The 14764-nt window shown below is 36.3% G+C and overlaps 1 protein-coding gene across 5 annotated transcripts in view; it reads left to right on the top strand.

The window, feature by feature from the left end:
* Positions 1–1506: 1506 nt before the first annotated feature.
* EPB41L5 (erythrocyte membrane protein band 4.1 like 5) overlaps positions 1507–14764 on the top strand; it is a 137870-nt gene continuing 124612 nt past the window's right edge. For 3 of the 5 annotated variants that reach the window (XM_039872647.1, XM_039872646.1, XM_039872650.1), the window contains exons 1-2: positions 1508–1665; positions 8639–8826. In XM_039872647.1, coding sequence (XP_039728581.1) covers positions 8647–8826 — 180 coding nt within the window. In that variant the 5' untranslated portion in view covers positions 1508–1665; positions 8639–8646. Of the gene's footprint in view, positions 1666–8638; positions 8827–14764 lie in introns of all 5 variants that reach the window. The other 2 variants (XM_039872648.1, XM_039872649.1) reach the window with 2 other exon arrangements.

Below are 14764 nucleotides of genomic sequence, written 5' to 3'. Positions count from 1 at the left end.
AAGCTATTTTTAAAAAGTAGAAAAAGAAAATTTCTCCAATACTGTTAAAAGAAAAAAAGAGAGAGAATTTTGTTTCCTTCCCTTTTAAAATGGGTTTAGCCATGTGACTTGCTTTGACCAATAACAGGCAACAAAAGTGACACTGTGTGACTCTGGGCATTTCCTTTATGGGCCTTGGAGCTTTGGTTTTCACTTTCATTGGCTTGAGCCACCCCAACTACCCTGCTATAGAGGCTCGGGCAGAACTCAGCTGTTCATTTCAGCCACTTCAACTGAGATTATCACATAGATGAGCGAAGCCATTTTGGCAACTCCAGCTCTCCTTAGCTGCCCCAGCCCAAGCACATGGAGTAGAGACCAGCTATCCCTGCCAAACTGGACTACTAAGTTTTGGAGTAGTGGAGAAATGGTGGTGCCGAATCTGTAGAATATTTGTCTCTTCTCCTTTCAGCCAGCAGAGCCCTCCATCTAGCCCTCCAGTGCTCTCCACAGCCCTGAGATCTCTGATCAGGGGCAACAATGCCCTATGCCACATACTCTTCTCTCTGACTTGCCATCTCCAGGACTCTTCCCTTTGCTCCCTCACCTCTAGACTCACTGGCTTTCCTTGACCAGGCCAAGCACATCACAGGGTGCTGCTGTTCCCTGTTCTTCCCCCAGATGTCTCTCCTATTTTGGGTCTTCATTCAAATTCCACCTTCTGATTAAGACCTTCCTCCTTACCTAGCCAGTCTATCCAAAATTACCACTATCTTATTCCCTGTCCCTATTCCCTGCTTTAATTTTTCTCTTTACTATTTTGCAATGTGTAACACAGTATTGAATTTAACTAATTTCCTATTTATTTTCTGCCTCACCTGCTAACACTTAAGCTGCATGAGGAATTTTTGTTTGTCTTTATCGATTGTATCTCCAGTGTCTAGAACACAGCCTGGCCCATAGTAGGCACCTCCATAAATTAACTGTAGGAAGAATGGATGAAATGTCCCCTTATCACAGAGTATCTCCCTGGCCACACTGTTATACAGAAATCTCCTATTTCCCATTCCCTGTTTTATCTTTCTTCGTGGTATTTATTACCGTGTCCAAAGTATTTGTGTACAGCCTTTCTTCTTACTAGAATGATGATTTCTTTAACAGCATGGCTGTAAATATTTGCTGAATAAATTGATTTCTTGAACTAATGGATGAACGGATCCAGAAGCATCTGATGCTGGGACGCTGGGCTTCGACAGCGGTAAGCCGTCTTTGTGATATGACTAATTGTGAGGCTAGGTGCGGGCCTGCACCCACTCTGAGGGTGAACGTCTGATGGTCAGGGATACGTTTCGGCAGCGCCCTTTTAAACCAGCCACGACCCTGCGGCCGCTAGCCTTGGTTCTAGGTTGGCAGGGCCAGACATCGCCCCTTTAAGCTCGCCCAGCCGGGCGATTTCCGGGGCGGTGTCATTGCCCATTTAAGAGCGGTGCGCCCCGCCCCAGGGCGGAGCTTAGAGGGGGCTTTAAGGGGCGGGCCGGCGGGTAGCCTGGGTCCTCCGGGGGATTATCGTCGGGTGGGTTCGCGCCTCTGGCCGCCATTTCTTGGTTCTCGGAGAAGCCGCCCCCTCCTCAGCCTCGCTCTGGACCTCTCCCCTCTGATCGCCGCTGCGCTGTCGTCCTGGCCCAGGTAAGCGCGAGGCCCAGTGGCCCCGGCTGCCCTGCCAGCGCCCGGCTTGCTGCACGCCCCGCTCACCTCACAGCTCCAGTGACCCTTCCACGCCCGCACTGGGAGTCTGCGCTCACGGTCCGTGCTGCAGCCTCGCCCCAGGATCCTCCGGCTGCCCGGAGCTTCCCGGACTGGCCGGCAAAATATTAAACCCGCGACAGGGGAGGGGCGGCGGCGGCCAATGGGGTAGGCCCGCCGAGTTTCAGGCGATACTGCGCGGCGGGAGCGGAGCGCCCTGGGCGAAGCTGGTCAGTGTGTGCGGGGGCCCGCCCTCCTGGCCGGCGGGGGCCTTGCTCCGGAGTAGCTAGGGGGCCTCCGGCCTGGTGAGAGGGCGGTGGGCGCCCTTCACCTGCGAGTCAGCGGCTTGGCCGTCCAGCTGGTGGGGTGAATGTGGCAGGTCAAGGAAAAAAACACACCTTAAATTTCTGTCACAGTCTTATGACAAAAACCCGAGTGCACTTTTGGAGCTCATTTGCGTTTGACTAATACTGGAGCCACTTTGAAGTTTTGATAGACATATGCGTTCCCAGGAATGACGAGGTCTAAAGGACCCTCCCCGCCTCCACCTGTGGCATGGGGCATGTTAATGATGGGTTCTTTGGCGTGTAAACATGAATTGTTTTGCCACTCTCTTTATGGTTACCAAGTCTCCTGAATTTTATTTAAGAGCAAGAGACTCAAGTATTTTAAACTGTTTGACATTTTTAATTAATATCAAAAGAAATTTTTTTAAGAATAAGGATAAAAATTTACGATAACTTCATTTCTAACATAACACATTGCTGAACCCTGCCTAGCATAGTGGCTTATTAGTGCATACAAACTAGTTTGCAGGATTTTCTTTCTTTTATATGGGCAAACCTTATTAGAAAACGATATGTACAGCATAATTTCTGTTGAATTCTCTTAAAATCTCACAGAAAATATTTTGGGACTACTGGGCAAAAGATATCTTCATGGCACTTGCTGTATATTGGTATGTTGCTTTATTAAAAAAGCAGTTGGTTACCAAAAATTATGACCTCCAGTAATGTATGAAAGTATACATATTTCATGACGTTTTAGTTTTAGATGTCTAAACAAAAACTTAAGTAGTAAATGCAATTTGTATTTTTCTGATTTTAAAGGAAACTCTTCTTCATTGCCAAAATATGAGATGCAACAGATTAAAAACTAGTAATTTTTAAAAACTTACCCCAAAATTTCACTATCATTTTAGTGTCAGACAAGTTCTTTATTAAGTGCCTAATATGCAGGTGGTTGTGCTAGCTAGGTCATAGTTGTGAATGAGTCAGACTAGGTCTCCCTGTCTTTGTGTCCTACTGGGAAAATTCCCAGTAAAAAAAGTAAACAATTTGATATTTAATTATAGTTTAAGTGTTATAAAGAAAAGGCTAAGAGTACTAAAAGGAGCCCCTAATTCGGACTGAGGAGTTGGGAATGCTTTTCTGAGGAAAAGACATTTCAACCAGAAATGTGAAGTTAGCCATGGGAAGTAGGAGAGGGTAGGGGAGTGCGGGAGAGGTGAAGTGGAAAAAGAACTTTCCAGAAAGGTAGAAGAGTTAAGGGGGAAAAAAAGGCTTGCAGTTAAAAAGACTTGGGCTATGCAGAAGGGATACTACAGCGGTGAGCAGCTGGGAGTGGGCTGCCAAGGTTCAGGCAGGTGGAGGAGCTAGATCAGGGAGCAAGGCCATTAAAAATTTTTAAACAGGGATCAGATTTGTGGTTGCTAAAAATCCACTGGTGTAGCATGAAGAATGTAAGTGGGAGTAGGGGGTGGGAAAAGTGAATATGGGGAAAAAATTTTTAACAGTAAATTTTAAAAACTTTTCTGACGTGTTCATATATTCCCAGTATAGAAGATATAAGTACCTCCACGTGACCCTCTACAGAGATAACCTCACTTAATAGTTTGCATGTCCTTCTAGTTCATTTGTATAAGATATAAGTATGTATATGTATCCCAACTCCGTGTGGGATAAAACTATTTTTTTCTCTTGATTTCAGTTTTCACTTATAAATTTTGTGTCTAAGTCAACTGTATTTTAAAAACAGCTGTGTTGCATGTCATTATATGTATGATAATTTAACAACTTTGTGTGTTGATGAACATTTAAAATTTTCTTAAGTTAATTATGTCCTGAAAAATCCCTGTTCTTACAACTTGAAGCATATGTAGGACTATTTCTTTAGATACAGATATAGATATAGATAGAATTGCTGAGTGAAAGGGTATGCATATTGAAATTTTATTTGTGTGGTCAAATACTCCTCCAAAGGGGACCGTGTATTGTTTTTCCTATATCCTTTTCAACAGCGGCTATCTTTAGTCTTTTACATGACAGACAATATATTATTTTTATATTTGGATTTCCTTGGGTATGTTGAGGTTGAACATCTTCTAAATAAATATTTTCATTGCATATCATCTTTTAGAGCTTGTTTCTTCATATCTTGCCCCTTTATTTTTCTGTTGGGTTGTTAATCTTAATGGTTTGTGATAGTTCTTTATTAAACTGCATGTTAATCTTTTCAAAAAAATCCTTTTGCCGAAGAATTTTAACAGCCCTTTGCTCTAATATACTATTTGTTTCCTTCTAGTCTTCATTTATTTTTAAATCTTTAGTCTGTCTGAAATTTATTTTCATGTAAGTTGCTTTCTTATTTTTGCGAAGAACTTGTAGAATTGGGTTTTTTAGTTCAAAATACATAGTTATTAAAATCTAAATCTGAAAGAAGCTGTGTTTTTCTTTAGCAGGTTAACTCCGTATAATGAGTTTTTATTTTCAAGATGTAGGATAAGGTGAAAGTCAGAAAACTTAATGAATTATGAAACAAGTTTTCTTCCTAAGAACCACAAAGTTGTAGATATTTTAAACATTTTTCCCTTAAAAAACCTTTTATTATGGAAAAATTCAACATATACAGAAATAGTCAGAAGAGTATAATAAACCCCCATGTACCTATTGTCCAGCTTCAACAGTTATTGGCCAGTTATCTGGCCAATTTCAATATGTATTTTTAAAAAGTAATGACTTTTCAAAACTTACCTTTAATACCACTATTTTATCTAGAATTAAAATGGCAGTAATTCCTTGGTTATTATAAACAGTCCAGTCAGTATTCAAATGTGTGTGTAATTTATGTCTTTGGGAAGCTCAGATGACAATTATCATGGATTTGCTAGTTTACATAATTATATAGGAGTCATAAACTTGTAAAATGAGAGTATAATCCTCAATTTCTAGCTATTATTTTTTAAGATGTTGGTATTTCAGTTTTTATTTTTGTTTACAAGTGCACTTAGTTTAAAGCATCAACTGTTTATACAAGACTTGTTATATATAACAAATGTATGACTTAAAAATTTTTTCTTTTGAAATAATTTTAGACTTATGTAGAAGTAATAACAATAGTACAGAATTCCCATATACCTTTCACCTAGCTTCTCCCAGTGATAACATCTGACAACTTAAAAAACATTTATTTGTATTAGGATCTAGAGTAGGTTCATACATTGTGATCGATATGCATTTTAAGTTTTTTAAAACGTTTTACTTTGCATCTTTATTTTTCCCCTTGCTGTTTGTTGAATGAGCTGAATTAATGTCAAAGATAACAAATTCACCATATGTGTTTTGTTTGTATTTTCATTTAACTTTTTAGCTGTGATCTTTAATAATTTCTTATCTTTATTTTATCTTTATTTTTTTATTAAAAATTATTGGGGGTGACAGTCATTGATTAATAAAATCAAGTAAGTTTCAAGTGTACAATTTAACAGTTTGCCATATATATACACATCGCATTATGTGTTCACCACCCAAAGTTAGATTTCCTCCATCACCAATTATTTGACTCCTTTTCACTCCATCTATCTCCTCCCTCCCACTTCCCTCTGGTAACCACTAATCCACTGTCCCTGTCCATGAGTCTTTGTTTGTTTGTCATGTTTGTTTGTCGCTTTAAATTTTATATCTCAATATGAATGAAATCATGTGGTTCTCAACTTTTTCTGTATGACTTATTTCATTTAGCACAATTATCTCAAGATCTATCCGTGTTGTCGCAAATGGCAGTATTTCATCTTTTCTTATGGCTGAATAATAGTCCAGTGTATATGTACTACATCATCTTTATTCAGTCTTCTATCATAGGACACTTTGATTGCTTCCATGTCCTTTCCACTGTGAATAATGCTGCTATGAAAATTGGGATGGATATATCTTTGTGGGTAAATACTCAGAAGAGGGATTGCTGGATCACATTCACTTCTTAGTTTTTTTTTAAGGAAAACCTCCATTTTTTCCATAGTATTTGTACTAGTTCGCATTCCCACCAGCAGTGTATGAGGGTTCCTTTTTCCTTACATTCTCTCCCAACACTTGTTATTATAACACTTATCCTGTTGATGATAGCCATTCAAACAGGTGTGAGATGGCATCTCATTTTAGTTTTGCATTTCTCTCATAGCTAGCGAAGCTGAGCATCCTCTCATATATCTGTTGGCCATTTGTATGTCCTCTTGGGAAAAGTGTCTGTTTAGGTCCTCTGCCTATTTTTTAATTGGATTGTTTTTTGTTGAGTTGTATGAGTTCTTCATATATTTTGGCTATTAGGCCTTTCTGCCTGACTTCAAATTATACTACAAAGTGACAACAATCAAAACATCATGGTATTTGGCAGAAAAACAGACACAGGCCAATGGAACAAAGTAAACCCCTGCATATATAAGCGAATGATTTTTCACAAAGGAGCCAAAATCATACAATGGAGAAAAGAAAGCCTCTTCCATAAATGGTGCTGGGAAAACTGGAAAGCCACATGCAAAAGAATGAAACTAGATTGTTGTCTATCACCATACACCAAAATTAACTCAAAATGGATCCAGGACCTGAACAAAAGACCTGAAACAATAAATTTCATAGACAAAAACATAGGTACTGAACTTAAGGACCTTGGATTTAGAGAGGATTTTATGAATTTGGCCTCAAAGGCAAAGGAAGTAAAAGCAAAAATAAATGAATGAGACTAGATCAAATTTAAAAGCTTCAGAACAGCAAAAGAAACCATCAGTGAGGCAAAGAGGCAACCATCTGAATAGAATATATATGCAAAGAACACCTCTGATAAGGGCCTAACAAATTCTTATCTTTAAAATGTGAGTTTTACAGAAATGGTTCTATGATATAGTAGAAAGAAGGACCAAGATGTAGAGTCAGGAAATCACTTTGAGCCCTTGTCTTCACTATTTACTAAATAATGGACTTGGCCATTATCTCTGACCGTTGTCATGAAAATAAGATAATACTTTGGGGTGTGTTTCTGAAGATCAAGTACAATTATATAGTTGTACTTGATGATGAAATGTGTTGGGTAGGAATTATTTCCTCAAAGACCTTACAATAAAGGAGACAGACGTGTAAATGAATAATTAAAATCTGATTAGTAAAAAAGTAAAATACTTTCAAGGTTCAGTGGAACTAACTTTATAGGGGGAGTTGAGTTAAAAGGAGGGATTCTCTGACATAAGGCTTTAGAAGTCTGGGATAACAAGTTTGACCTTCATAGGCAACTGAAATAAGACTGGATAGCAAGGTGAAGAGGGAGCAATGCCTGAAAATAAACCTGGAAAGAGAGAGACTGGATCTAGATGTTATGTATGAGTACTTTGTAAACTTAAAAAGCTATTAAAAATTTCAGTTATTTCCTTAGGATCTAAGCAAGTAAATATATAAATTACAAGTATCATGGCTTTGCCAGTTTACCTAATTATGTATGAATATCTATACTTGTAATACATATACAATAACCTTTAATTTATAGGTGCTTATTTTTTGTGATAGTATTTATTTAAAATTAGGTTTTATTTTTATCAAGTTTATAAATAAACTTGAAAGAGCCATCTAATGGGAAGGCTTCTTTTGAAAATCACTATCTTGAATTCTGCTCCCTCAAGGCAACCAGTCACATATTACATAACATGCTCTTATTGTTACTTCTTGATTTGAATTATCTGTTGAATTTCTGCTAGATAAGATGAGGAATTAGCTTTCTGTCCTCACCTACCTTTTATATAAACCTTCACTCAGTTAATTTATGGGTAGATCAATATTTAACGTTTATGGTATAATGACTAAGCAATTAGCTGAGTCATGTAGTGTACTGTGATTACGTTCCCTTTTCTATGCAACTTCTTGTTTTCTCTGGAATTAATTATTTGTTGGCTTAGTTATATGTACTTATTTTTCTCAAACTTCCTTTTGTAAATTCAAACAGGTTAGCAAGGTAGTTTTTATATTTCCATTTTATGTGTGCTGTATTTTTAAAATTAATATCTTAATTATTTTGATTAACCTTAATTTTCTTAATAGAGATAAATAAAGAAGTAACATTAATTTGATATTATAAAGAATTGTTTATGTTAAGTGGCAATTTAAAATCTATAGTAGAATATTTGACGAAAACTTTGAATTATTTGTATTTTAGTTGAAATAGGTGATTAATTTTGTATTTTTATTATGAACGCTCAGAAGAGAAACTTTTTAGGATTGTTATCATCACAGGATGCCTTAGTATATGGCATTGTCTCCTAACGTTTATAGGGATATATGGCTATTTTACATATAATTTATTCATCTAAAAGATGTGATAAGCTTCATAAATGTTTACCTTCTCCTACCAGACCAGCTCCTTAGAAAATAGTCCAGTAAGTTTAGAAATGATGTAAGCCTATGTCTATTTTACATAATGTCTTTAAAAACTTTGAATCGAAGTAGCCAGTTTTCACTTTTTTTCAGATTTCCTTGACCAGGAGTCCTTTTAATTAAGTAACATAACTACTAATGTCCGCAGGACTTTACTAAATAACACCATTTGTCTGACTGCAAATTGTGGGGAGTCTTCTGATATCTTTTTCTCTCTGGCTTTATAGTGACAAAAATGCTGAGCTTCTTCCGTAGAACACTTGGGCGTCGGTCAATGCGTAAACATGCTGAGAAGGAACGACTCAGAGAAGCTCAACGAGCTGCCACACACATTCCTGCAGCTGGAGATTCTAAATCCATCATCACATGTCGGGTGTCCCTTCTGGATGGTACTGATGTTAGTGTGGACTTGCCGGTACGTAGGTCTTGCTGACCTGCAAATTCTGTATGAGATCACCTTCTTCATTTACACTTACTACTTGATAACTTCCTGGGAGAATTAAGTAATATGAGTTAGTATGGATCAGGCACTATAACATAGGTACATGATTCAGGTAGTGTGGTTAGGTACCTTGCATGATAATATTTCTCTGAAATTAGTGGGAGCTGCCTAAACATTCAAATAATACGACACTTGTTGCCGTGAGACATTTGTGTGTATTTATGTGTGTTCTTTATGATGGCAGTACATAGTACTCTGGTGGATTTCTCACAATACTTGATGAGCAATTGTTAAAGCAATGAGAAACTTTGGGAACCAGAATAATACCTATATGTATACTGTAAGACTTTTACTTCTCGATACTTTCCTGTAGTTTTCAAAACACTCCTCACTTTTCTCAAAACAAATCCTCCACAGTTTGATATGCTTGCAGAAATTTTAATGAAATGAAGAAAAGGACTTTCTTCATATCCCTCAAATCTGACTACTTCTGTGCTCCTGGAGTCATTTGCAGGGGACGTTTTTAATACACTGTAATCTTTATTTCAAGACAGAATGTTGTAATTGTATTTAAATTTTGGATAGGTTTCTTTGCAGTTATGAATAATACTAACAGTGTAAAGCATTCCATTATATTTGAAAGGGGTTAACTTATTTCTTACAGGCATTTTTTTTTAAGGAGAGGGAGAGGTAGTCATGGCTTTGTGAGAGTTTCTTTCTGAACTATTGACTAATGCCAAATCTCTCTCTCGTGTCTTTGTTCTGCATTAAAAGATTTACATAATTAAGCTGTAAAATGTGCAGTTTTGATGTAAGCATCATTGGATGTTCTACAGTGTTTTCTCCACAAATTCTCTAGTACACACTCATTTACCCAAAATGCAGTTTTAAAAAAGTCCTTTTGTGCAAGGCGATAGCCTGGACGCCGCAATAACACATAGCTGAATAAGCTCAGGAAGGCTTTAAGCTCACAGAATGAGAGATTAAGGAGTTAGGTAGTTCGTTTAAATGAGTATTCTGATTAATTGAATAATTTAGAATGTATTAGATATGTACCTTATGAATTTTTTAAATAATGGAATATAAAATTAAAGACAGGATTTCTAAAAATGTTTTAAAGCCATCGTTATGAGTATTTATTTACATTAGATGACATTTTTAGAGTTTTTGATTCTGGAAGACTTTAAGGCATTTAAATTTTTGTCCTGTAATGGCTTCTTGAGGGCTCATCAGAAATTCTAATATGTGACACTTTGTGAGGATAGTATTCATATTCATTTTTTTTTATTTGATAAGTATCTTAAGAGTTTTGTGTACTATTCCATTAAAATATCATTATGTGGTGAAAAGCTTGAGATTGTTGAGTAGGAGACTGGAAAGAAGTTTCTTATTACCTAATGTTTGAAGTATGAAGTCTCAGGGTTGTTGATGGAAAGGCTTGTACTAGGAAAATAGACTTTGTAGGAGCTATTTTAAAAAGGCAGTGTAGTGTGGAAGAGAAAGCACTAGGTTTTAAAGTAGTGGAACAAATGGCTACTGACTGGTATAGAATGGTTTCCTGTGCTTGGTATGCTCAGTAGGGTGTATGTGATGCTTAATCAAGGCCAGAAATGCAAGCTGGCCTCTCTTATGCAGACAGTTGCAGTGAAAAGTCAAGAGTTTTAAATTGAACTTTTTGTAGAACTAGAACAATTGCCTTTTCAGCTCCACAGGTGAAATCTTAGAGTTAGTAAACTAACTCTAGATGCTTGCATGAATCTAAAATAATCATTGGCCTGCCAACTAAACTGCCTTACTAAAGAAAAAAATAGACCAGATGAATATTCATTTCTGAGAAGAAAAGGTTTTCCCTTTTTCTCATTTAGCTTCTCGGCCAGTCTAGTATGATGCTGAAAGATGTAGAATTGATTTTGGAGAATGAAGGAAGCACATACTCATTTCCCATTAGGATTAGGGTCACTAGTTACTGTTGCAAGCCAGCATAGAACTAAGATGATTGCCCAGGCAATATGTAAAGGATTATTTGTGATTAAATAGAGTAATTTAAATCCTATAGACTCCAGATTAATATGTACAAGTAGCAATGGTCATTTTCTGCTCTTTCAATTTTCTCCTTAAAATTGGGGAAAGGGTTTAAATACCTTCTATTTCCTTTTCTTTTTTAAAAAGTACTAATACAGTGAGAATGCCTTTCAGTGAATGATAAAGACATCAGGTAGAAATTTGTGTGATTTTAAATTTTTTTCTTTGTAAATGTCACAGTAACTCCTTTGATTTATGATTTATTAGTGTTTAGAATTAGCTTGTCTTGTCAAACTCTGTATTACCTATGTTTTAATAGGAAATATTTGATTAACTAATAGATAATTTTATATTTCTACTTTGCCGATATAGATACTGAAGTCTTTAAATTATATATATTGTGTATAGTTATACCTTTAAATAAAAGAAAAAGAAAAAACATCTCATGGTTACAAATTGGAAGACTTAACATTGTTAAGATAGCAGTATACCTGAAACTGATCTACAGAGTCACCAGAGTACAGGCTGACTTATTTGTAGAAATTGACAAGCTGATTATAAAATTCATATGGCATTGCAAGGGACCCAGAATAGCCAAAATAGTATTGATAAAGAACAAAGTATTAGAACTAATATTTCCCAATTTTAAGACTTACTGTAAAGCAATGGTAATCAAGATATTGCGCTACTGGCAGAAGGTTAGACACACACAGATCAGTGGAACAGAATAGAGAACCCAGAAATAAACCCATACATCGATGATCATTTGGTATTTGACAAGGATTCCAGAACCATTCAGTGGGGGGAAAGAATAGTTTTTTTCAACAAGTGATGCTGGGAGAACCGGATAGCCACACGGAAAAGAATGAAGTTGGAACCTTACCTCACACCACATATAAAAATTAACTCAAAATGGACAAACACTAACGTAAGAGCTAAGAATATAAAACTCTTAGAAGAAAATGTAGGGATAAATCTTTATGATCTTGGATTTGACACCAGTTTCTTAGCCATGTCACCAAAAACATGAACAACAAAAGGAAAAATAAATTAGGCTTTATCAAAATTAAAAACTTTTGTACCTCAAAGAACACCATCAAGAAAGTGAAAAGACTGCCTCACAAAATAGGAGAAAGTATTTGCATAATTATATATCTGATAAGCACTTGTATCCAGAATATATAAAGAACTGTTCTAATACAATAATAAAAAGGTATATTACCCAGTTTAAAAATGGGTAAGAGATCTGAATGGAAATTTCTCCAAATAGGATATATAAACGACCATTAAGCACAGGAATAGATGCTTGACCTCATTAGTCAGGGAAATGCATAATAACTACAATGATATGCTACTTCACACCAACTAGATAGACTGAAGTAAAAAAGTCTGGTAATAGCAAGTGTTGGTGAGGATGTGGAGAAATTTGGACCCTCTTCTATTTTTCGGCAGGAGTGTAAAATGGTGCAGCTGCTTTGGAAAACAGGCAAATTCTCAAGTGTTTCAAGAAATTCTCTTTTGAAATGTCACATTTCTGTTAGATTGAGCATTAACATCAGGAATCTGCAAGTGCCTGCGTTCACTGTTGGTTGGCCTCAGTTAACCTCTACTAAGGAGTCACTACCTACTTGAGAAGTTTTTTCTGAGGAAACAGCTACCCAGTTGGCAGTCCATTCTTTATTTTCTCAGAATGCAGTTGTCATGTTTTAAGAGGCTGGCACATGATGCTTTGGCAGAATAATAAGGATGAGAGTAATTTTTTAAGTCATGCTTCCTTTTGGTCTTTGAAGCAAATAAAGAATGTTGATGGAATATGAAATTGATTCCATATATGTACCTTAGAATTAAGGTAATGGAAGCATGTACATTTGGTACCAGAGAAGCGAATGCTGTAGATGATTTCTGTGACTTTCTGCTATAATTTAAAAATATTTTGTGTTCCATTTAAGGTCATTGGCATTTGCAAAGTTTTGCATAATTGCTGTTTGCTGTTGAAGTTTGTTAGTGCTTCGTGACTTAGTTATTATGAGTATGATTTAAAATCAGAAATTTTCTTCTGTTGTTTCCAGTAATAACAGTCTCTCTCCTTCCTTTGTCCATATTTCTCATAGAACAAATATGTTCAAATATTGAGTTAGTTTGTCTTATTTGCCCATGTGGGTTTAAGATTTCATTGCCTTTTGCTCATTTCTGTCACATTGTTGACCATATTTTCTCATATTTGCTTTACTTTAGCCATTGAACTTGCTGTCTTTGGAATAAGCCAACCAGCTGCTGGCTTCCTCCCCCAAGATTAATCTCTGAAGGAAAGATCATAAAATATAAGAAGTAAAAATTAGAAAGCCTTAGGGAAGGAGTGTTGGTAATGGGGTATGTGTGTATATGCGCACGCACATGTGTACTCCCACTGGTGATTGTGGTGGTGACAGTGGTGGCAGCTGCAGGTTAGGGGAATTATGGAAGTATAACATGGGGAGGGGTGGCCATTTGAAGTCAGGCCTTGATCTTTACCCCCAGTTGTTGTCTTCATAATTAGTATCTGGCCCTGACTGAGTGGTATGAAAGCACAGACTCAGATGGTGTGTGCAGCTGTCCTCAAAAGTAAATAATTGTGTTGGCTAAAGTTCCCTACTTCTAAAATTCCTAACCCCTAAAATTCCCTTACCTATATTCCCTGCCCCTCTTTAGGGAATGATAAATTATAATGAAAGGAATATATCTTTCCTAGTGTTACTTTACTTTTCCCTTGGGAATGGGAGTGAATCACTGACTTAAGCAGTTGTTTGTTGAATGGAAAGTGATCAACTGTGGTTTTTTGGTTCTTGGGATTCTCTTCCATAGGACTCCTCTGTACCCGCATTGATTTCTCAGAGCTAAATGGAGCTAATACAGAACTGGGTTGACTTCTTTTTCGTTACACATGATCTACAGAAAGTGACTTATTCCCAGTGAATATGGCCAAAATAAGGAAACAAGCATTTCAAAAGTCAAGTAACAAAAGACATCAAACTATTACAGATAGCACTAGATGCAAAGGCAGATGGGAAAAAAAGTCTGATAAATTTTCTAAAAGGTAAGGGAAAATATTAGCAATACGAAACAAGAATAAAACTTACTTAAAAGGACCAAATGGAAAAGTTAGGTATGAAAGTATAATAAATACTGTCAATGGGACAAAATTAATGTGAATTATAATAAAGGACAAATTGGTAAATTGGAAGTCATTTATAGGAACTTTTCCTGTAGGTGGAAAGAAACTACAAAATAGGAAGCATAAAATAAAAGTTATGAAATGGAAGATAAGAGTAGAAGTTCCTTTTCCCCTAAGATAAAGAATAAAAGAAGGATGCCTGCTTTCACCACTTCTATTCAGCATAATCTTAGAAGTTCTAGCCAGAGCAGTTAGGCAGAAAAAGAAATAATAGGCATCTAAATTCTAAAGGAAGAGGTAAAATTATCTCTGTTCAAGATGACATGATCTTATAAGTAGAAAATCCTAAAGATTCCACATATACCTTTTTAGAGCTAATAAGTGAATCTAGCAAAATTGCAGGATAAAATAACCAAAAAAAGCAGTTATACTTCTATACACTGGCAATGAACAATTCGAAACTGAAATTAAGAAAATTTATTTATAATAGCATCAAGGAGAATAAAATGCTTAGGAATAAATTTAACCAAGGAGATAAAACACTTGTATAGGCTAGGCATACCTTGTTATATTGTGCCTCACAGGTATGGCATTTTTAATAAATGAAGGTAAGACCCTGCACCAGCAAAATGAGTATGACTCACTGAAGGTTCACATGTTGGTTAGCATTTTTTAGATATAAAGTGTTTTTAAATTAAGATATGTACACTTTTTTAGACATAATGTTATTACATACTT

Source organism: Pteropus medius, unplaced genomic scaffold (assembly GCF_902729225.1).
Source record: "Pteropus medius unplaced genomic scaffold, Ma_sr-lr_union100, whole genome shotgun sequence".
In the NCBI taxonomy this organism is placed as follows: Eukaryota; Metazoa; Chordata; class Mammalia; order Chiroptera; family Pteropodidae; genus Pteropus; species Pteropus medius.
Note: the sequence above shows the minus strand (reverse complement) of the source record. Positions and strands in the feature narration are given on the sequence as shown.